We start from the raw sequence: 22,819 nt of genomic DNA, 5'->3' as shown, positions 1-22,819 counted from the left end.
CCATCAAAAATCTATACTCCAGTCATATAGCTTTCCAGATTTTCTTTGTACGCTGAATCCCAATTTCTATTGATATGCATGTTTACTACCATGCACAATGGATTTTTACATTTTTCACTCCAAGTGAAGAAGCCCTCCCTGAATAGTATGCCTTTTGGTGCTAAATTCTAGACTAGAGGTTGTAGAATAATCAGATATTTAAGTAAAAAAATTATGAGAATTCAAAATTAACCATCTTATCAAGTTTTAAGTTATACAATAAACACTATAGTTATGACAGATATCATTCTTGGAAAAGGAACATTAAAAATACAGAATCAACTGAAATAATTTACCTATTTTCTCTTGCTTCATCAGTCTAAAGGAAACAGTTGAAGTTCCTATGCCACCCGATTTGGTGGTTACAATGATGTCTCCCTTATCATTTTTTGCTGGCCCAACTCGGCAGACTATTTTACTAGCAGACATCCATTCTGCAGTCAACAAACAGTTGTGTCCACATATGGACAGTCCTTTGGGGGGAAAAATAGATTTTGAAGCATTGTTGAAAATATTATTAAAACAATATAGTTAAGATTTACACACACATTGCAAGAACTATGAGAAGTTTTAAGACAACAATTCAGCTTTCAGAAGCGTTATAATTAGTGAAAATTAAGAGTTGGTTTGAAATCAGCTGAACACAGAAAACACATTTCATTCCTCTCACACGAGGTTTCCTTTTTTAAAAATTGGATAGGTTAATGAGCTAATGAGCTATTGAGAAGTAATAACATCCAGTATTCAAAACAGCTGAGATTTTATACCAGAAATTATTTACAAGTGATCAGTACATAGAAGCTAAAGGCATATACATGCACACCATCACTTAAAAGGGCCTAATAATATCATCTATTTTACAACTTATTGTTAAAATAGTGGGCAGAACAATAGAACTATAGTTGTAGCACACTATTTATACTAAAACAGACAAATTATAGTTCTGATCATAAAATACCAAGTCCCCAACTATAATCACGTCACTACAGAAAAGCACTGAACAAAAGATAAGTACTTCTTTATTGAGAAAGGCAAAAAAATGCTATGTCGAGCGTTAAACAATATTAATGTAGTAGCAATTTGATTCCTCACTTCATTACAAATGGGAGATAGTTTGCTTTCATTTACTTAGGTTCTAAAAATTGCAAAAAACATTAGGTAAATGATGATAGCTTGGTATTCCACAGTCTGTGTGCCTCAGTGTCTCCTTCACGCTATAAAGCTTATTTAATTATATTTAATTATAAAAATGGCCAGTAACTTAATATAAAAGGCATAACAGGCCGTACTTCTGAAGGAGTCAGGAAATATAAATTTTCTAGGTAACAAAAATGCCTTCCATATACAGTATTAACTACTGTATTTTGAAAAGCATTTACTGTAGACATTTTGATGCAAGTACTGATGAGTAAAGTTATGGAAAACCACAAAAGTTCTTCCAACAATTCAATGTTGCCATGTTGCCAAATTTCCATGGCACTTAACGCTGTTAAAACACAAATTGCATAAATTATACAGGGTCTCCCTGGGTTACAAATGACTTGACTTTACACAAATTCTCCCATTTCACTTTTATAGCATTTTTCAAGCTAGTAGTAACAACATGTTTCATGGATTTTTATTAATGACTGGATAAAGTACATCTTCCATTCCTTTAATTAAGGGTAGTGTTAGGTTGGTAATAATAAAATGAAATAATTTTAGAAAGTGTATATTGAGCAATAGTGTAGCTGTATATTGTGTAGCTGTAGAAAACGGATGCTTCTGACTTATGCAGAAATGGCCTTAAAAGACTGCCTGTATTTCGTCTGTACTGCCTAGACATCTTAAGTAACAAGACATTCAGTCAGTTAAAAGATCAAAGCAATAGCTTGCATCTGTGGACTCTCCTCCCTGAAAATGGATATCATCAATTATTTGGGAATAACGATATTTTCATCTGTTTATTTTTGATGCAACTGTTGAAAAGAAGGATACATGTTTGGAACATTTATGGAAAATCAGATCCTCTTTCTGGGACTGAGAATAGATTGTGAGATTGTGAGAAGTGTGATATTATTCTTAAACAAATATAAGATCAATACTTACAAAATGTAAACACTATCATGGAAATAAATCCTGGTCCCAATTTACACGTTTAGTTAATACAAAGCCAAATGCTATATACAAAACAGCTTTATTTCTGTAAAAATGTTATCCTTCCTATTCCTGAAGTAACAATACTTCACCATAATTCAAATCCTAAGGTACCAATCACTGTCAGCATCTCATCAGAATGGTCACCTATGACACTAGTCTGAAGAATTCTTGCTATGTGTCCTGGATCTGGGATGATTGACCTTCAACAATCACAAAGATCTGCATTTATGCAAAGCATGACACCAATTATTGAGGGCACTTCCTCCATGAACCCCCATTGATTCCAATTTTACCAGGGCTGCACGATGCTTGACCAAAAGTTAAAATGATATCAAGTGGAATCACACTTCTGGCCTGGAAACAAGTGGTCCTGATGAAACCCAAAACTGAGGCATAAATGAGAAGGTCATTTCATTCATGTACGGGGTGTTGATGCCAATAACCGCCCCTTTTGTAGCATGAATGTGTGTTGCTATTTATTAGTCACGGCTAAATGTCATCTACTGTAAATATTGCTCCAGGTAGGTATAAGTTGCTTCAGTTGCTGGGGATTACAAATGAAATGGAACATTGCACAGTCAGTTCTGTCCATCCCCATTTTAAGCTTATGAAAAAGGATGTTTATGGTGAAGCAGCTGAAGGTAATTCAGTATGGGTTACAACCCTAAAAAAACACTGTGTGATGTCCTCAAGCTGCAATAACTGTCTCCAACAACAGCCATTTTTCTTTGAAAAATGAATCCTCACTTAAGGTAGAAAGCGAGAAGTGCCCAAGGTCACCCAACTTGGAAACACACGAGTGTTCACCACTTGATAAGAGCACCCAAGGGCTGAACTGTGCACCAAGCAGCTCACCTTTAAACAGAATCTACCACAGAACCAACTGCACAGCCCTCACTCACTGCATCAGGCTGTAGTGATAAATTATTATTGGACAATAATTTGAGTGAGGTGCTGAGTCTGGCCAGAGAAGTCCTGACACAGTGTCAGTCCAGACTGTCGACAAATCTGCCCTCTGGAGAGTGGTGGAGAATCTGGGGAGGGTAGCAAGGAGAACTGGAGAAACAGTAACAATATATCGTAGAACATGAATGGACACACAGTGCCGCAGCACCAGTTCACTCCAGGAAACTGAGCCAAGAACCTACTGGCATGTCAGAATAATTAGACCCAGATATAGCTGTAAGTACAGGGCCAGTACCTTGGACTAATGGTTCCAGCACACTACAGCAGAGCATGGCAGGGAGCCAGCTGAGGATCCATCTGGTGGTAGCTACTTCCCTGGATACTCTAAAGACGTGTTCTGGAACATCAAAAGTTACCAAAATGAGAGCCAGTAGATTTATCACAGAGTCAATAGGAGGGGAGGTTTGCTTACCCCGCAAACTCTCATTGACTGCGATCATATTCCCAACAAGGGCGAAATCCCAAACTCTGAAGCTGCACAGGGTCATTCACATATTAAAGACATAGCTGACAAGATTTCCCCACTTGACCCCCTTGCTGAAATTTTCCTGTTGCTTTCCTGAGACACCATCTACGCACATTAGGTAGGAGAACAGCGCAATGGTTGGCACGATGTGCCTTATGCCCAATGACTGAACCTGGGTTAGGTCACAGTGGGTGAAGTCCGCCTCAATGGTGCTCATCAGCCCACTGTAAGCACACTTAAGACTGATGTCCTGGAGAATTGGTGCCCAGGTCATTTCAGACCCTGTGAGGTAGGATCTATATGAAATAGAAGATTGTAGGAGTAGCCAAAGACAGCATTTGCAGTGGTTGGTACATTTGTAAGCAACTTCTCAGCACCGAATAACCGAATTGGGCAAAGGTTAGAATCCTTCTTGCTGTCCAAAGGCAGGTGTATGCAGAGGAAGTACAGTGCATCACAAAGCTGAAACATCTCCCTAACTTACCCTAGTAAACTCTGTTCCTTTCTTGACTCTGAAAGGATACCTGTGAGTTAGAGGACATATTACAGCTGACTTCAGAGGTAACTCACCCATTCATCATTTTGGCCCAGCATCGTGTCACTGCTCTGCTCACCAGACATTGCCACGAGCAATATGTCAACATGACCAACATTTTTGAAGCAATAACGGTTTAAAGATTCTGTAGTAACACTATTTTCAGAGACAATCCTTGTTTTGCCAGACTTAATGAAATGATCATTTGACTTTTAGTTTCAGTCATTAAGTTTAACATTGCATGGATGTTAGGTGGCAACTGTTTTGGCCTCTAGAGGCATTGATTGTTTTGTATGCAGTTAGTTCTGTACAAACATCACTTTCTGTTCATAAACTTATTTTATACATCATTTCCTGTGGGGAATCATTTAGATTTTGACTTGAAGAACACAAGGCAGAAAGACATCCATCTCCATCCACCCTTTATTTGTTCTTGAAACAGCAATATATGTTTGTCTTGAGCAATCTTAATATTGGTAAACATTTAGTAGATGTACTTTGAAGGAAATATGTTTATTGCTTATACCTCTGTAACCATCATTGCACTACGAGTTCACTCTGGTCTACACAGCATAGTTATGGAACATGGTATGTGTGTATTACCTTGCTTAACACTGATCATGAGAATAATTGTCAGTATTAGCATGTTCAAATGTTGAGCGATTTTGTATTAAATCTAATACATATTTTACTTAACTTACTGCAATTTCACAAGTTTTTCCCTCATTAAAAACCAGCAAGGTGGCTTCCAGCTCAGGTGATCTTTGAGGGGCTTTGGTAAGGAGCCCAAAACTGCTCACAATATTCCAAGTGCAATCTCATCAATGCCTTATAAAGCCTCAGCATTACATCCTTGCTTTTATATTCTGGTCCTCTTATAATGAACGCTAACATTGTATTTGCTTTCCTTACTACAAACTCAACCCGAAAGTTATCCTTTAGGATATCCCGCACGAGGACTCCAAAGTCTCTTTGCACTCTGATCTTTGAATTGTGGGTGGAATTTGAATTTGAAGCAGAGGATGCAAGTTCAAGAGGAGAACAAGGGAAAAATTTACATGAAGCATGACAGGAAGCTGGTTCCTATCTCTGTCTGCTGCTTCAATTTCATCCTCTATTGAGCAACCATGCTGTATTCGAGGGCTTGCAACAATGGTTAGTTCTTCAGTTACTTTCCCAGAGTGACAACCACCACTGTCAAAGTCAGCTGCTGCATCATACACCTTTGCCTATGCCAAGGAAGCCTCAGCTCCGCACTCCCTCCTTGAGCACCCTCAGTGTAGCCTCCAAATGCGCTTTCTCTATGTCCGTATTTGCTCTCTCCATGTCTATATAAGCATTCTCTATTACCATATCAATTTTGCACTTAGCATGCTCTGCTCTCATTCTTGCCACTTCAGCTCTGACACAGGCTCATGCTGGAGGAATGCTAATTGTAGTTTTGCTTGAGCATCGCAAAGATGTGATCGATGTGCCACATTCTGACCTAACTCGACGACAGGCACTGTTTGGGTTGGAAGCTGACACTGTAGCATACAACGTTCAGACACGTCTCCAGTTCACGGGCGATGCCTTTGAAGGCGAGTTATCTGTTCCATCTACTGCCCTTGCAATGCGTGTACAAAGCTAGGGAAGCAGTTAAACGCCCTCTCAAAAATCACCTAAGGCAGAGTCTTTTGTCAGGGTTTTTAATGAAGAAAACCTTGTGAAACTGCAGAGGGTTAAGCAAAACACGATAGTATAAAAGCAATAAACCTTAAGCATAACACTCCTTCAAGTACATCCACTAAATGTTTTCCAATATTAAGAAAGGTTAAGACTCATAGATATTGCTGTTCCAAGGGCAAAACTCTTCGTTTAAGATGGCGCTACCAAAGCATAGTAGTTCAAAAGGCAAGAAATTCAACTAAAAGCATTACTAATAACACATTATCTAAACTAACTTGCGCTAAACTATCACCACAAATAATAAAGAAGCAACCAGAGGCAAAGCTTATTCAAAGGATGGGCTCTGTGGGTGCATCACAAAGCTGAAACACAATGTGTTCAAGATGGTGTCGCAGATGGCGTTGGTATTGCTATCACTGTTGCAGTGAACGACTTGGAGAGGAGTTGATGCGGAAAGGTTTTGATGCCCATCCACCTAACCCTGGGGCGAGGCTGGATCACTCCAAGCGCTGAGCCAATTTGGTGAGATCGAGAACAGTTTCCGGCTGTGCGGCCTGAAGGCTGATTTATACTTGAGCGTCAAATGTACGCAGTAGCCGCATACCCTACGCTGTACTCTACGCCGGAGCCTAACACGCATCTCTCCCAAAATGTAACTACAGCTGTGATTGGTCCGCTTGGTAGCATCACATTCCCTCCTACATTGAAATAGCTTCGCATGGGGTGACTGAAGGGCAGGGAAGGAACTCTGGCTGCAATGCTTTCCATAAAGCTTTACAGACCTCCGAAATTATGGAGGATCCTGTGCGTACACTGATGCGAAATAAATGGTTGGAGATGATGAACCAAATCGTCAAATCTACCTGCTGACATCTGAAAATATTTGAAACGCATTTCCTCGTCCATATCTCTCAGTGGCCAGGCAAGCACAGAAAATTCACCCTCCTTCAGTTTCAGTTGCCATTGTCTGAAGTTCGAGTTTCTTCGTGTTGAGTTTCAACACGAAGAAACTCAACACAGTGGCATAGAAACCCTACCGCCAACTAGCGTTTTGGCAGTGAATTGCAGAGAGACACAGACACACCAACGCACAAGTATAAATGCTCACAACGGCATAGCCCAACTGCATAGGCTACGGCGTAAGCTTGTACACACAAGTATAAATCAGCCGAGTCTGTCGCTGCACTCAATTCCGGGTCACAGAACAAGGTACTACCCAATGCTTGCACAATTTAAATGTGGCCCAGATATACTGGAAAGCCCAAGGTTCAGGATTGGAGGCAAGGATCGGGCTAATTTTGCTCGCTTTCCTGCGATGGTCATTCTTCTCTGTGGCAATGGGGCTGTAAACTGATCTGGTGTCTGTCATCTATGTAAGTTGAGGCGTTCTTGACCCACTAATATGATGAACTGAGATAGGCTTGGGCCTACTCCAGCTGCTCCAGGGAGCAGATCTAAGGACTCAATCTGGCTTGGAATGTGTCATTTACTTCTATTGTTTGCATGATGTGTTTTTGCTTTTTTTCTTCTTTCTCTGCATAGTGGTTAAAGTCTTTTTTTTAAATTGGGTTCTTTGAGCTACTTACTTTGTAGCTGCCTGTAAGTAAACAAATCTCAAGCTTATAATATATAAATTCTTTGATAATAAATGCACTTTGAAATCTTTGAAATAGAGTAGAAGGAGATGGATGCCTTTCTACCCTATGTGCTTCAAGTCTAAATCCAAATTATCCCGCACAGGAAATGATGTAAAAAAAAACTTAAAATCTGGAAATGATGTTCCTTCAAAATGAACTGAATTTATTGCATTTGAATTTATTGAATTTATTTATTCAAATCTTACATCTATCCCACAACGTGAGGGAGTAAAAATCTTTGCATTATTACTCCATCACAATGTACAGAAATGTGAACTTATAAATCTAATGGCTTGTAGAAAGAAGCTGTCCCATAGCCTGTTGGTCCTGGCTTCAATGCTGTGGTACCATTTGCCAGACAGAAGTAGCTGAAGCTGTTTATGGTTGGGGTGACTGAGGTCCCTAATGATCTTCCAGGGCTTCCTTACACACATACTGCTGTAAATGTCCTCAATGTTCACATCCACAGATGCGCTGGGCTGACTGTCTGTATTACTCTCTGCAGTGCCCAGCGATCATGGTTGGTGCAGTTCCCGTACCAGGTGGTGATACAATCAGGACGCTATCTATTTTACTGGATACAAAATGAACAGCGCCTCTAGAGGTCAGAACACCTAACCCATAATTGCATTTTCCCTAGACGGCTCAATCACAAGCTGCTCTAAAAAGGGGTGTACACATGTATATAAGTTCCATCAGGGTCTTCTTACCCTTACAATTTCTTAACTCTACTCACAAGAAGACTATATCTTCTCATTTTATGCCTCTTTTTCTTTTTTTTTAAACAAACTGAGTCGCCCCAACCCTACCTGCCTGTGCTTTTGATAGAATGTGTATGTTGGATGGTAACCTCCTGACTTTGATCTTCTTTCAACTATGATTCAGTGATGCCCACAAAGTAACACCTGCTCATTTCTAACTACAGTACAAGATATTCTCAGTGTTTACCAACCTTTTTTAGCCCAACATCCCGCTAAAGCATTTTCATACTTGCCAACGCCCACCCCAAAGCATTCACACTTGACATCGCCCCACTGAGGCACAATATACTTCCTAGTATCCCTATAGTGCAAAAACATTTCTACCATTTGCCACATGAGAAAAATGATTGCTTCAAAATTTTCATTTGTCTTTAAACCCAGCTTACATGGTACCTGTGCAGTGTATAGCAGCTTTAATATCAAGCTTTTTGAGCTTGATCGTTTTTAGCAAGAAATGAAATATTTGGTTCAAGTTGTGACAGCAAAAGCTGTAAGCCTCCACATGTAACAACGTCCATGCAGATTCTTTTTTTTTGTGTGTATGTAGTTCACTGCACTGAAGCCTCTGTCAACAAGGTAGGAGGACAAAAATACAATGAAGAGCAGTTTGGCTCTTCTTCAAAGACCACACCACAAAAGCCAACATTTTTGACAAGCATTTTTGCTTCATCATCCTGAGTTTTGATAATTTCTTCTTGCAAGCTCTCTTTCTGTTCTTCTGTTTAGCAAAGAAATGGGTTAATTACCCAGTTTGGAATTTCTAGATTGTTAAATCCCTGAAATGATTCTAAAAATCCTTCTTCTGTGACTGCAGGTATAAGCAGTACTCTTGCAAATCACTGTTGTGAAAGGGAGTGCCATACTTTCCATGCAGGGAAACTGTGAGAATATTAGTCTCCCTGTGCTTTGCTTATACATTTCAAATTTTGTGGTCTTTTTGCCTGGATTAGATAGAAATTCTCACACTGCAGTTTCATATTTAGAATGTTCATTTTGTCACACAGATCGGCTAGGTATGCCACATCTCTACATAGAAAATCAATCTTGATTCCCAAGCTCTTCTCGATTTTGAGCAAAAATTCAACCAGTGTCAAAAAGATTAAAGAAACATTTTAAGCAGCAGCCTTTTAACAGCCAACACACTTTGGTGTGAAGAAATAAATGTTTAAACTCTATTCACTGCTATTTTGGCATAACTGGTGAAATATTCTGCTATTTAATGGATGAGCTTTAATTTTGTTGATAGTAGATATTGTCAAATGATACAACCTGAATCATCTACAGCCCAACAGCAGTAAGACAAAGGAGACAGTGATGGACTTTACGAAGACTAAGCTTACATTGCTACCTGGTACTATTGATGTTGAGGACGTGGATGTGGTGAGGACCTACAAGTACCTCAATGACAGGCTTGAATGGAGCACCAACACAGAAGCTGTGTACAAGAGGGGCCAGAGTCACCTCTGCTTCCTGAGACTGATGTCCTTTGGAGTATGCAGACTTCTCCTTCACATGTTCTATCAGTACAGCTGGGGCAATGGATCGATACAGGTGACGCCAACAGACTCAGTGAACTGATTAGAAAGGCTGGTTTTTACAGGAGTCAAACTGGACACACTGGAAGCTCTGGTAGAACAAAGGACCCTACGGAAAATCCTGGCAATTCTGGACAGTGTTTCTCACACTCTGCATGCCACTTTGGTTGAACGAAGGAGCACTTTTAGAAATATACTGAGACAACTGTGCTACTCCAAAGAGTGTTATATGAGGTCATTCTTACCCTTGGCCATTAGACTCTATAATGAGTCAACCTATAGTCGGAAAAGTGATGACCCCCTCCTGTTTGACTGTTTGAGGTCATTTATTTTTCATTCTTTCTTACTCTCCTTCTAATATTTGTATATCTGTGCACTTGTAATGCTACTGTGACACAGTAATTTCCTTTGGGATCAATATTTATCTATTACAACAGCTATACTTCAAAAAAAAGTTGCTGGCTGAGGTTTTTGGCTGCAAGCTGTTGACGATGAATTACACAACGGATTTCAAACAGACTTGGGAATTTCTTTTCTCATAGATGCCACTAAACTAGCATGGTGACCTGTCATATATGGTGCTCTATTGGTTTCACAAGAAATCATGTTCCTAATTGGAATACTCTTACCCTCAATATACATTTTGAGCTCATCATAGATTGATTTGCCATTGATATTTGTTTTTAACTTTTTATAAAAGATAGTTTCTACATAAACTTTCCTATTTTTGATAAACCGTGCATATGCCATTAGCAATGCCTCATGTCTCGCACAGTTGACTCATCGAGTTGTATCCCAAATTCAGTTTTTTGTAGCTCTGTACATAGTTGATACTCGATGTCTTTACTCATTTCATCAATACGACAAGCTACAGAATTATTTCTCAGAGGAATTGATATGAAAATACTGGGGGCCATCTTGAGAACAGTGGCGAGCACTTCTGATACAGCAGGCATTATTAGTCTTTCACCACTGGAATGAGATTTCCCACACTTCACTATCATTTTGGAAATGTTATAAGAAGCAATGAGACCACTATCAAGGTCATTTTTAGCTTTCTTGGCAAATGATTCGCATGTGTAACACTTTTCACATGCTTCTTTCATCTTCAGGAACTGAGTAATACCATAAGTAGCCTGTTCAGTAGTGTTTTACGTAAGTGTTCTTACAATCTTGATAGTTTCATGGCTTCATTAGACAGTACAGTATTACAAATGAGACACGAGGTGTCACTAACCTGACGGGAATGGAGTAAAACCACACTCCAGGTACTCAACATTGTATTGACACATTTTCTGTAGTTTCTGCTTCTTAGCAGGATTAGATTTCAAGGCTTCACCGCCTTCAGACTCAGATAGTTCCATACGTATTCATGTATTATTAACAGGGCTAAATTAAAATTAAAAATTAACACAAACTGGGAAGGCCTTTCAGATGTTGGCAACAGCAGCAAGTTGACACGGTTAGTCAGGTCAAGTTAAGGTGCCGCTTAACCTTGAATGCCCCCAACAACTTCTATTTCCCATAATGCCCTGAGGGCATGTAACCGTCTCCATTGGGAATCACTGGTATATCTTATTCATATACTGTATTTAAATATGATACCTTCAATCCTGCATACATCACACTTTCTGATTTTGCCCCCAATGTACACTTAAACTCATCCCACTGACTGCAATTTTGTCCTATCATTTGCCTATTCTTCCTCACCATCTCACTACACACTTCATCTACTTGTTTAGTAATTTCCCCATCCTTAGTCTTATCACTCCAGTTCCTATCACACTGCCAGATTTCTTCAAACCCTCCCTCAAACCTACTTGCAAGGATATTGGTCCCCCTTGAGTTCACACATAACCCGCCCTTTTTGTACAGGTCGTACCCTTCTCAATGATCGAGAAGATGAAACTCTGCCCCCTGCACCAATATCTCAGCCATTCATTAATTTGTCACATCATCCCAGTATTACCCTCATTGGTAAATGGCATGGGCAGCAATCCGGAGATTACAATGCTCAAGGTCCTGCTTTTTCCAGTTTTCTACTTAACTCCCTTCTGGACTTCAGCCCTTTTTCCTACTTATGTCATTGGTATCAATGTGTACCATGACTTACTCCCCACTTTAGAATGTTGTGGACCCGATCTGAGAAATCCCTAACCCCAGCAACATATGCAGTTCACGAGCCAGTTCTTTGTCCTCCATTACTACCTCTCCAGTGTCATTTTCCACTCTTGCCTCTTTTTTACTCTTTTTATATCTGAAAAATTTTTAGTATCCTCTTTTATATTATTCGCCAGCTTAATTTCACTTTGTCTTTTCTCTTCTTATTACTTTTTAGTCGCCTTCAATTGGTTTTTAAAAGCTTCGCAATCTTCTGGCTTCCCAGTAAGTTTTGTTCCAATCTATGCCCTTGCTTTTGCTCTTATGCTATTTTGACTTCTCTTGTCAACCTCGCTTGCCTCATCCTCCCTTTAGAATGCATCAACCCTGTATCTTCCACATTACTCCCAAAAACTCTAGCAATTGCTGCTCTACCATCATCCATGCTAGTGTCCCTTCTTTGGCCAAACAACTTTTGCCAGTTCCTCTCTCATAGTCATAGTTATAGTCATACTTTATTGATCCTGAGGGAAATTAGTTTTCATTACAGTTGCACCATAAATAACTAAATAGTAATAAAAGCATAAATAATTAAATAGTAATATGTAAATTATGCCAGGAACTAAGTCCAGGACCAGCCTATTGGCACAGGATGTCTGACCCTCCCAGGGAGGAGTTGTAAAGTTCGATGGCCACAGGCAGGAATGACTTCCTATGACGCTCTGTGTTGCATCTCGGTGGAATGAGTCTCTGGCTGAATGTACTCCTGTGCCCAACCAGTCCATTATGTAGTGGATGGGAGAGATTGTCCAAGATGGCATGCAACTTGGACAGCATCTGTACTTGGATAGCACTCATGCCTCAGTAATTCCCTTTACTCAACTGTACATCGATACATCTGATTTTAGTTTCACCCTCTTAAACTGCAGGGTGATTATGATCCTGCTTCCTACAAATTCCATTACCTTAAGCTCACCAATTAAATCTGGTTCACTATACAACACCCAATCCAGAATTACCATTTTCCGAATGTTGTCAACCACAAGCTGCTTTAAAAGGTCATCTCATAGGTATTTTACAAATTCCTTCTCTTGGGATCTAGCATCTACATGCTTTTCTCGTCTATGTGCATATTGAAATCCCCCATGATCATCATAACATTGTTCTTTTTACATACCTTTTCTATTTCTTGTTGTAATTTGTATCCCACATCATGGTTACTTTTCGGAAGCTTATGTCACTTGTTTCTAAGGATTTGATTGAAGTTTTTACTTAACCAGCAAAGCCATCCACTCTTTCTCCCACCTGCCTGTCCTTTGAATATGATGTGCATCCTTGGATGTTAAGTTCTCAGGTTCTTTCAACCACAACTCAGTGATGTCCACATCTTCTCTGCCAGCTTCTAACTCTGCTACATGATTATCTATCTTATTTTGTTCACTGTGTGTATTCAAATATAACACCTTCAATCCTACATTCAACACCTTCTTTTCAATTTGTCTTATTCTTTATTCTGGAAACTTCAGTAACCTCTACTGCACTCTCCTTCCTTTTTTTTAAACTTTATCCATACTTTTCCTAGCTGATCAACCCAATTCCTTACTATTCAGTTTAAAGCCATATCTACAGCTCTAGTTATGTGATTCACCAGGACCCTGGTTCCTGCATGGTTCAGGTGGAGCCAATTCCATTGGAATAGCTCACTTCTTCACCAATACCGGTGCCAACGTCCCACAAATTCAAATCCACTTCTCCCACACTAATCTTTGAGCCACTAATTTAGCTCTCCGATCTTACTAACCCTGTGCCAACCATGTGACAATTTACACGTGGCTCAGGTAATAATCTCTAGCTGCTGAAATTCCCTCAGCATAATCTCTTCCCTTGTTCGCCTTTCATCATTGGCACCCACATGGACCACAAGAACTGGATCTTTCCCTTCCCACTACAAACTCCTCTGCAGATCAGCTGAGATGTCTCGAACACTGGCATCAGCAGATAACACAGCTTTTGGGACTTTGATTCTTGTAACAGAGTATTGTATTTATTCCCCGATTATGATATCCCAATTACATCTACAGTTCTCACATTTATTTTAATTTAATTTCAATTTAATTCAACTTCATTTAAGAAATTTAAAACTATTAACACTTAAAACAGAAATAAAATTTTTAAAAAGTGAGAAAAAGAAAGAACACACTGGCGAAAACAGTAAGCCCATAAACTAGAGATTTACAAAAATGAAACTCAAATAGTGGTTAAATAGTATAAATGCATTCCAAACCAGTTCAGCCATTACCAATGGTTGGGAAAGTGGATGCAAATAGTCACAAGGGTGTAAGGGCTTGAAGTGGCAATGTTTTTATCTCTTCAGTCTTTAACTGAAGGAAACAAAGGGAGTGCCAAGACTAAATATCAAATATAAAACCTTTTGAGGATTTGGAGAATAACAGCAGAGATGGGAAGAAAAGTTCTTACTGGACATACCCAATTTGTAATCAAATACGCTAAGTAGAGATACTTATTTGTATCATAAACACAAGAGATTCTGGAGATGTTGCAAATCCAGAGTAACATACACAAAATGCTGGAGGAACTCAGCAGGTCAGGCAGCACCTATGGAGAGAACTAAACAGACTAAAACTTGACTGTTTTTTCCTCTCTCTAGACACTGCCTGACCCTGCTGAGTTCCTTCAGCATTTTTCCGCATATTAATAGTGTACTCAACAATTACCAACAGTGCTAAAGAATTGGGAATCAAGAAACTTGCTTTACAATTAGAATTAATTATTCTGTGTTAATTATGTTTCTAAGACATTTCCACTATGGTACCAGAAAATATGGCATTCAAATTATTGCTATTTAAAGGTTACTGTATTGGTAGAATTCCCACCGCTTTCACCTTGCTGATCTCCAGAGAAAATTACAGCCACTGGTGTGTCAATTAACACAATGTGCACACATTTCAGTGTTATCAACTTTAAGTGTAAAAGATGTTACCACATGCACATTTAAGAAATTGCTTTGTCTGCACTTCACTGAACATTCTTACCTATGAGGTCCATGGACCCTGTTCCTAGATTTTCTCCTCTGATTGTTACTTTTGTCCACGGAAATCCTTCATTTGGAGAGATCCCAGTTACTAATGGTGGTTGCCTTGCTCGAGACATGATCACTCTTCAATTATGGGTTTTGTTTAAAAGATATCTCAAGGTACTGCAAGCATCAAGCTCTAAAATGCAATAAAACAAAACAATTAATTGAGTGCCTTCAGTTATTTTTTTTAGGGGAGCACATTTGCAAATAGCCCCAATATTGCTTAATGAGTTTAATTAAAAAGAAATTTGCTGAGGGCATATAGAATTACATGTTCCACAAACATATTCTGATTTCAGTTTACTTATTGTGAACACTTTCATAAATATACTGTGACAGTATGTACAATAATTTGATTGCATGCTATTTTTCATCCTTGCAAAAACATTGATCATTTTATACAGGTCCATAAAAATTAAGCTGAAACTTAACAGCATTTCCAAATCCTGAACTTTCATTATATCGTTCGTACTTGTGTTTACAATTTGGGACAGCACAGACACATGGATATTCAGCTGGACAGAAATCCTGCTCCAATGCAAAGCCAAATTTTCTTCTTAATTGCTACACAGAAAAATGTATCCAACACAGTATATCCTCATGCCCTCTCAGTTAATAAATATCCCTTTTAACATACATGGTATTGCAGGTACTTCCCTTGAAAACAAGGTCAAATTCAAACATTACGAACTCTTGAAAATTTTATCCTTTTGCAAAAAATGTTTCACACACACAAGTTTTAATGGAAACTAGCTTTGTAATTCTGACTTTGAACATTTATTTGGGTTATCAGAAATAATTCTGCAAAAGTGAAAAATGTTTTAAAAGTCAGACAAGAGAAAGTAGTACATTCTGGACTCCTTGGTTACTTCTGAAACATTAAAGAAATCGATTTGAATAGGCCAAAAGCAGATTCTTTCACTCTGGTTTTTAAATAGGTTTCTTAAAGTATGCAGAGAAAATACTAGCAAATGATAGTGCATTAAATAAATCAGAATTAGCCTTTATTTTATCACATAGAGAATAAAGATTGAATATTGAAAATCTAAATCTACCCTATTAACAAAAGCACTTTTTAAAATAAATGTCACAGTGCTGGGTGCAGTGGAAAAAAGATTAAAATCCAACATGCAACATTATACCTCAATTCCATTTACATCTTAGATTAGCTTGTCTGTGACATGTTGAAGTTGATCTATGAGCTGCAAGGGTGATTAGCACAAGCCCAGCCTTTCAGACTGTTCAGCAGCTGTGATGGACTGGCCGCTGCAACACACCAGAAATGTTGGACAGAGTTCCTGCGTCCAAGCAAATTAAAGTAAACAGACAAGGTCTTTCTCATCCACCCTGTTAGCAGCCTCTCAGCCTGCCTGGAGACCACACACCCAGACCACACAGCGCCAGCTGAACTCACTTGCACGCAAAGTCTACGAGCTGTCAGTTTCCTGGGATGGTGGGAAGGTGGGGGTTGTAAGGAAAGGCACTGGGCTCCTATCATTAGGCTTAGGAGGAGGTTAATCCATCCCTTGCTGAGGTAACAGACTGGTCATGGCCTTTCACCATTCACTCTCCGTTAACTAAATGACTGATGAATGGTGATTCTAACACTTGTATCTACTCTACCTCACATATTACAGGAAAAGCAAGCCGTGTGTAAAAGAGAGGCTTGCTGAAGAACAAAATTAACATAGTGCTTTGAAGCTAAAGTTAACATTTCTGGAATAAATTATTCCAGCACAGCATTTCATTTACATTTCATTCAAACACAGTGGCATTAAAAAAAACAAAGAAAGTGACTTGTGAGGTATGTAATGTGGTATGTTGCAAACTGATTTGTAACAATGATTAACATTTATAGAATTAGTCAACTTTAAAGAAAAAATATCAACTATCATTGATGCACTGTAATCTTTAATGCACACAGGGATCATTTTAATAAAGTAGAGCTTAACAGATTCCATTTTCAAATATGTTATCAATTCAGTCAATTGTGTAATTTTCTATGCTTGAAATTGCATATCAAAAATAATTTTGTTGATGGATCACAATGCATGTTAAAATAGAAATTATTACATAAACTGTCTAATGCATCTATTTTTGCCAAAGGCTCTATTATTTCTGTTCTAAAAGTATCAGAGCTCATGAAAATAAACCAAATCAGAAATTCTCCATGCAAGATTGTGTTGGCAAACCACAGCAATGTGTTGCAGGCAGCTTACAAAACTTCTCAATATACTTCCTCTAAACTACTCTCACAGCAATCTGCAGCCTGTAATTTCCCCTTAAGTAGGGTGCTTTTGAACCATCTTAAGGAACTACATGTTCTTCTGAAGACTCAGTGGACTTAATTAACAAGTACACAGGTACTGCACCTTTAAAGGGATAAAGGTGCATCGTCATAGCCAAAGGAGGGGGAGAAGAGGAGGACTCCAAGCCAAACTAAAATGTTGGGGTATGAAACTTCCTCTATCCAGCATCTTGTTTGGAAATGTACTGTACGGTCGCTGGAGAACAAGACTGAGGATCTAAGGGCAAGATTGTTGTATTGGAGGGAAATGATAAGCTGCCCTGTTCTATGTTTCACGGAGGCACTGCTCACTCTGGACATGCCAGATACATTGGCAAGACCCAAGGGCTTCTCGGTACACAGGAGAGGCTGGACTGCTAATTTGGAGAAGGCGGAGAGGTGGGAGTCTGTATTTCATGACTAATTCTTTGTGGTGTTTGGATGCAATAGTCTTGTCACACTCGTTTCTCCGACATGGAATACCTAATGATTAAATACCGACCATTCTACTTAGCAAGACTTCTCCTCTGTGATCCTGACTGCAGTTTACATACCTTCAAAGGCTGACGCTAAGCAGGAACTCAAGGTACTGAGTGCTGCCATCAGCAAACAAAAAACAGCCTACCCCAATGCCTTTCAAATCATTGTCGAGGACTTTCAACCAGGCTTGTTTGAAGAAATCTTTGTCTGATTATCATCAACATATCACCTGTCCTAACATACTCAACCACAGCTATACTACAATTAGGAAGCCTGCCGTCTCATGCCTAGACTGCATTTTGAGAAATCTGACCACTTATCTGTCCTCCTCCTACACACCTACAGGCAGAGCCTAAACAGCAAGGCTCCAGAGATAAGGACAACAAACAGGTGGTCGCAGGAGCGGCTACGGGATTGCTTCGAGTTAGTGGACTGGGCGGTGTTCAAGGACTCAGAAGATCTGGTTGTCATGGATTTTATAAAAGAAGTCGAAGATAAGCATATCCTCTCAAAATCATTCAGAGTCTTCTCCAACCAAAAGCCCTGGATGAACCTTTAGATCCACAATCTGCTGAGGGCCAGATCAATGGCATTCAAGTCTACCGGCCAAGTAAAATACACGACGTCAAGGCACAGTCTCCAGAGGGCCATCTCTCGTGCCAACTGGCAATTCTGCCACGAACTTAAATCACCGAAAGATGCTCAACAGCTATGGCAGGGCTTGAATGCTATTACCTCATACAAAATGAAACCAAGTGATATAGGTGACAAGGCTTCGCTCCCAGATGAGCTCGATGCCCCCAGTGACTTGGTGATTTCAGTCTCTGAAGCCGATGAGACAGTATCAGAAAGGAGGGCGAAACCATGGAGCCCATTAAGAAGAAGCACAACAGTGCCTCTACTTTCTTAGAAGAGTGATAAAATTCGGCATGTCATCTGAAACTCTGACAAACTTCTATAGATGTGTGGTGTAGAGAATATTGACTGGCTGTAAAGCAGGTTGGCATGGAAACACCAATGCCCTTGAACAGAAAAGACTACAAAAAGTTGTGGGTATGGCCCAGTCCATCACAGGAAAAGCCCTTTCCTCCTTTGAGCACATCTACAAGGTGCACTGTAGCAGGAAAGCTCGTAAGTCATCAAGGACCCCCACCATCTAGGCCATGCTCTCTTCTTGCAGCTGTTTATGTTCAGCATGGTTCTTTTAGAGAAATCTCAGTATACTCACGTTCAGGAGCTTATTGTGAGCATTGTCAGATTAAGAAGTCACTGCTTTTTTTGGATTTATAACTGATGCTAAGGGGAAAAACAGTTATTTGAAAGTTATTATGTTCTGAATGGGCTTGACATGATGAGATCTGCTTTCCTTGTATTCAGGACTGCCTTAAAATCTGGGGTAATTGAAATGTTACATTGCTTTAATGGACCAACAATTTTGATGTAGTTGTATGTTTGTGGTAAGTTCATGCCATAACTTGTTTATACTTTTCAATCTTTTTGCCTCAACATGCCAAAGTCTTAAGCACCCGGGATTTTTTATATAAATATTATTTTAGATTTTTTTTTGTCTTCTGCATTTTATAGATGAGTAAAGAGCAAATGTTAGATTTCTAAACATTCTTTTTCCAAAAAATTAAATCTTGGAGAATTATTTTTGTATTTCATTAAAGAAAATACCATATTAAGGAATAAACCACTTTTCAAATAAAAACTTGATGACTTTGTAGGTCTATCACTCAATGCATGATTAAACGAAGATAACAGGTGCTAACAATCAATAATATAATGAGTTGAATGAACTGATTAACTAAAACAGAAATGAGGGTAGAAGGAATCAAATTGGGTGAAGAACTACTAGAATAAAAGGTGAAGGTGTGGCAGATGTGACAGTTTAACCTTCAAACCATAAATTCTTACACCATAGCAACAAGACATAAGGTAGTAATCTTGCATCAGCAAGGTCTCTCCTATCCAGAAATTTCACAGCAGATAGGAGTTTCAAGATGTACTGCCCAAGCTCTTCTGAAGAAACACAAATAAACAGGCAAAGTTGAGGACTAGAAAGGCAGTGATCGGTCACAGAAACTGAGTACAACAGATGAGAAATGCATCGAACTGACATTCCTTCTAAAACAGAAGTCAACTTAAACAGAACAGGTGCTACATCTCCTCTCTACCATTCAGGGCCCCAAAATGTCCTGCTAAATGAGCTGACACTTCACCTGCAAGTCTGCTGGGGTCATATTCTGTATCCGGTGTTGCCTCCTGTATATCGGTGAGACCCAATGTAGATTGGAAGACAGCTTTGCCAAGCACCTACACTCCGTCCACCAGAAAAAGAGGGATCTCCCAATGGCCAACCATTTTAATTCCACTTACCATTCCCATATGTCAGTGCATGGTCTCTACTGTTGTGTTGAGGCCACAACTGAGACTGGAGGATCAACAACCTTATATTCCATCTGGGTAGCCTCCAACCTGATGGCATGAACATCGATTTCTCAAATTTCCAGTAATTCCACCCCCCCACCCCCCACCATTCCCATTTTTCTCTCACCTCATCTCCTTACCTGCCCATTACATCTCTCTGGTGCTCCTTCCCCTTTTCTTCCTTTGATGGTTTTCTGCCCTTTCCCATCAGCTTCCCCCTTCTCCAGCCCTGTATCTTTTTCACCATTCAACTTCCTAAGTCTTTACTGCACCCTCCTCCCCCCCTCGTGTTTTACCCTTCACCTTATGTTTCTTCCTCCCCTCCACCTACCTTCTAACTATGACTCCTCATGCTGAGTTCCTCCATTATCTGAAGCTTTGAATTCAGAGATACCACTGAAACGCAAGTACAACCCTCTAAATCTGATGTTGAGGTGTCACCAAGCTTGGCAATTAGCTTGCAGACGCTTCATCACCAATCGATGTGACATCCTTGGTGGGCAGTTGTTAGTGTCTCTCTCTGGGAGTGCTCACTTTTATATAGTCCCTGTTCAGTTGCCTCGGTCCTGAATGGCTACACCTCCAGTTGACCTTTGAATTCTATTGGCTCGTGTTTCTTTGGGTCTTAGGGGATCGTAGATGATGTCTATTTTGATATGTTTATAGAACTAATCAGAAGAAAACTACACTTCTAAAAATTCTCATGCCTGCCTCGTACCACCATTTTTAACACCCCTCTACAGTCCGGAGAAGTTTTGTCAGAGGTGGTCTTCACGGAAGAGTTGCTGCCAAAAAACCATTCCTCCCAATTGGAAAGAAAGCCAAGAAATCACCCATGCACAAAAATGCAAGTATTGTAGTGCTGAACAATGGTAGCAAGTGCTCTGGATTGACAAGTCAAAATGTGAAATTTTTGGCTCAAACTGGAGGCACTTTGTCCGTAGAAAAGCTGGAGAGCGCTAAATGTCTGGTGCGAACAGTGAAGCAGGGCAGAAGTTCCCCGCAGGTTTGGGACTGCATTTCTTCAAATAGAGTTGGTGATCTGGTCAGAATTAATAGAATCTTCAACTAAGTACAAGTAGATTCTCATCCACCACACAATACTACCAGGGAGGTATCTGATAAGTCCTAACTTCATTTTGCAGCAAGACAATGACCCCAAACACACGGCCAAGATCATAAAGAACTATCTTCAGCAAAAAGAACAAGGAGTTCTGCAACAGCTGGTATGGTATCCACAGAGCCCTGATCTCATCATCAGAAGCCAGCTGGGATTACCTGGAGAGACAGAAGCGAGAGAGACAGCCAATGTCTGCAGAAGAACTGTGGCAAGTTCTCCAAGTTGCTTAGAACAACTTACCAGCCAATTTTATGATAAAACTGCATGACAGTGTACCTAAGAGAACTGATGCAGTCTTAAAAGCGTCACACCAGATATTGATTTGACAGTTTTTTTACTGTTTACTGCTCTTTACAGTAATTTGATAGTAAGAAACTTGTCATTATTTTTGAAAGCATTTTTGCTTTACAATTTTTTTTACATGTGTCTAAGACTTTTGCACAGTACTGAATCATATGATGTTGCCTTTGCCAAGAAGACTGCGAATGCCTCTCCGGGTGGCTTTCTGATTGGGTCTTTTGTTAACTGTTTATTATTCCTTGCCTGGTCTAACATCTCACAGATAGTGGGTGTTCACTTTTAAACATACCTACATTAAAAGTTGAAATATATGCCAATTTTTATGTTAGCAAGTCCAAATGAACTTTTAAGTACAAATCCTACTACAGAAACTTGAGCATCAAGTAGGCTGTCGTTTCAGTATAGCACTGGAGTGCTCCTATATCAGCTATGTCATCATATGGTTAAAATGTTAAATACGCTTCCCTTTGCCTCATTTGATCAGTAAAACAAACTATTTAATGATCATCATACTGGTGTTTATGTGAGCTTGACGTCAATATATGAAAAGTATGGAGAATGAGGTACAGAAGCCTAAAGAGGCACACTCAATATTTTAGTTAGACCTTCTTCCCTGTGCCATCAGATTTCTCAATAGTCCATGAACATTACCTCATTTTTTTTGCTCCCTTTTTTCGCCATTTTTATATATTCTTATTGTAATGTAGAGTTCTTTTGCATTACATTGTACAGCTGCCGCAAAACAATAAGTTTCACATTTTTCAATGATAATAAACCTGACTAGTTATTTGAATGGTAATAATAGATATTCTTTATATCATGTACAATGTTTTGTTTCTATATCATATTAATACCAGTTCATAAAGTGATTATAATTTACAACAAAGACAAAGACAGAGGGAATAGAATCATTTACAATACTTTTAAAATTCAGTATTTTTCAATTAGTGATCTATGCACTCAAACATCAAAATGGGACCTTATTGTAACTGGTACAATTATTTCATAAGTCACGAAAAGAAGCAATTTAAATAAATAATTGTCTAGACTTAATTGGCAAAGCCAAATGATATAACCTTTCAAGAGGCTCTCTGATAAACTTTGACATTGAAAATTGACATTTTTCAATGGTGTAGCTAAACTTAACTAAAACATCCAAGGGTGAAATTTGTCAGATTACTATACCATCTGCATGAAATAGCATGCAAATTTACAATAGCTCTCCATTCTCAATATACTTATTAAAAATACAAATGCTT

General features: G+C 39.2%; 1 protein-coding gene across 8 annotated transcripts in view; it reads right to left on the bottom strand.

The window, feature by feature from the left end:
- Positions 1-22,819, bottom strand: part of exoc2 (exocyst complex component 2) — a 265,236-nt gene that overhangs the window by 183,546 nt on the left and 58,871 nt on the right. For all 8 annotated transcript variants that reach the window (XM_072283403.1, XM_072283402.1, XM_072283405.1 and 5 more), the window contains 2 exons: positions 14,900-15,079; positions 336-512 (listed from right to left, as the gene is read on the bottom strand). In XM_072283403.1, coding sequence (XP_072139504.1) covers positions 336-512; positions 14,900-15,017 — 295 coding nt within the window. In that variant the 5' untranslated portion in view covers positions 15,018-15,079. The remainder of the gene's footprint in view (positions 1-335; positions 513-14,899; positions 15,080-22,819) is intronic.

Source organism: Mobula birostris, chromosome 19 (genome assembly GCF_030028105.1).
Source record: "Mobula birostris isolate sMobBir1 chromosome 19, sMobBir1.hap1, whole genome shotgun sequence".
NCBI classification, from domain to species: domain Eukaryota; kingdom Metazoa; phylum Chordata; class Chondrichthyes; order Myliobatiformes; family Myliobatidae; genus Mobula; species Mobula birostris.
The sequence above is the reverse complement of the archived record's forward strand: the minus strand, read 5'-3'. Positions and strand labels throughout refer to the sequence as shown.